The 1,828-nt window shown below is 55.3% G+C and overlaps 1 protein-coding gene across 1 annotated transcript in view; it reads right to left on the reverse strand.

Annotated features, from left to right (window-relative positions):
• LOC102676381 (cadherin-related tumor suppressor-like) overlaps positions 1–1,828 on the reverse strand; it is an 81,958-nt gene that overhangs the window by 75,919 nt on the left and 4,211 nt on the right. Inside the window, 1 exon segment of the mRNA XM_031511632.1 lies at positions 1–1,828. This exon segment is cut by the window's left edge and continues 299 nt beyond it; it is cut by the window's right edge and continues 3 nt beyond it. Within this exon segment, the coding sequence (XP_031367492.1) occupies positions 1–1,828 (1,828 nt within the window).

Raw genomic sequence — 1,828 nt, forward strand, 5'->3', positions numbered from 1 at the left:
GCCCCCGATGCTCCCATATTGGTTGATCGTCCCCGTCCTCCCCGGGCACTATCAGGGTCAAATAGATCTCCGTGGATCTCCGTTCCGCTTGAACGGCCTCGTCCGTTGCGCGGATCCCAACTTGGTATTTCGAGACCCGTTCCAAATTGTTCTTGATGGATCGAGGCAGCCTTATCGTCAAGTGGCCCGTGTTCCGGTGTATTCGAAACATATCCGAATAATTCACGCTCGATCTGAGCAACTCGTACGTAACCAAACCGTTCGTGCTCGAATCCAGATCCCTGGCGACCAGTCGGGTCACCGTGATCTCCTTCTGATACTGATAATTCCCCTTGAGCGGGAGCACAACGGCGGACATGCTGACGAAAATAGGCGCGTTGTCGTTGATGTCCTCCACGATAACGATCACCAACTTTTCAGCGGACAGCCGGGCGGTGGACGGTTGAGCGCTGTCCGTGGCCACCACCACCAACTTGTACGTGTCCACCTCTTCCCGGTCGATCGGCAGCAGCGTGTGTATCACCCCCGTGGAAGGGTTTATACCGAATCTACGAACTTGATCCTCGGGATCTTGGCTGGCTATGGAATAAGTGACTATCCCGTTCTCGTTCGAGTCGGGATCCTCCGCAGTGATGGTGACTATAGGCGTGTGCACCAGAATACCCTCTCTAATTTGTCTCGCTATCGCTGTATTAGGAAATACCGGCGGATTGTCGTTGGCGTCGATCACCTCGACGATCAACGTGGTCACCGAGCTCAACCTCGGGTGACCCCCGTCGCTGCAAGTCACATTCAAAGTATACTTTTCCAGTTCCTCGTAATCGAGCGGCTTCCTCAGATACAACGTCCCTGTCAGGGGATCGATGTAAAAGGTGTCCCTCCGGTTTCCAGCGGATATGGCGAAGGCCAGCTCGCTATTAGGGCCCAGATCGTTATCCGTTGCTTCGAACCTGACCAATTCAGTGTTGGTCGGGGTAGTTTCGAGAACGGAGATCCTCGATTTATCGTCGACGAACAGAGGCACGTTATCGTTCTCATCGAGCACCTCGATGTACACGGTCGTGCTGGAAGAGAGGCGGGTCTCTAGGCCAGCGTCGTGCGCGACGACGGTCAACACGTAAGTGTCCATGGTCTCGCGATCCAATTCTTTGGTCAGGGATATCTGCCCGGTCGCCTCGTCTATGGCGAATCGACCGTATTGATTCCCGTCCTCAAGCGAGTAGAACACGTCCCCGTTCAACCCCTCGTCGGCGTCCGTCGTGTAGACCCTCAACAGTTGGGTCCCGATCGCGGCACCCTCGTTCACCTGCACCCTGTACGGCAACCTTTGAAATTGGGGGATATTGTCGTTCACGTCGGTGATGTAAATAACGACCTTGACTCGGTCGCGGAGACGATTGACCCCGTTGTCGGTGACGGTGGCCTCCAAAGTGACGTAGCTGCTACCCGTGTTGGTCACCAACAGTTCCCTGTCGAACACCCGTAGGGATTTGATGAAACCGTTCCTGGGATCGACGGTGAAGTCCTGTTGACTGGCAGGAAGGGAGAAGACGAGATCAGCGTTGCGACCCACGTCCCGATCCGTGGCCAATAATTTTCCAACGAACGTGTCCGGTGGCTCGTTCTCGCGTAGGTGGAGGACGAAGCTCGAATTGGTGAATTCCGGCGCGTTGTCATTTTCGTCGATTATGTGAACGACCACCGGGACTACCGAGCTTCTGGAGGGGCTTCCTTGATCGGTCGCCGTTACCTCGAGCGCGTAATAATCCTGCTCCTCGCGGTCGAGGACGTTCTTCACGTACAACTGGCCGTCCGGGAATATACCAAA

Source organism: Apis dorsata, unplaced genomic scaffold, assembly GCF_000469605.1.
Source record: "Apis dorsata unplaced genomic scaffold, Apis dorsata 1.3 scaffold_339, whole genome shotgun sequence".
In the NCBI taxonomy this organism is placed as follows: Eukaryota; Metazoa; Arthropoda; class Insecta; order Hymenoptera; family Apidae; genus Apis; species Apis dorsata.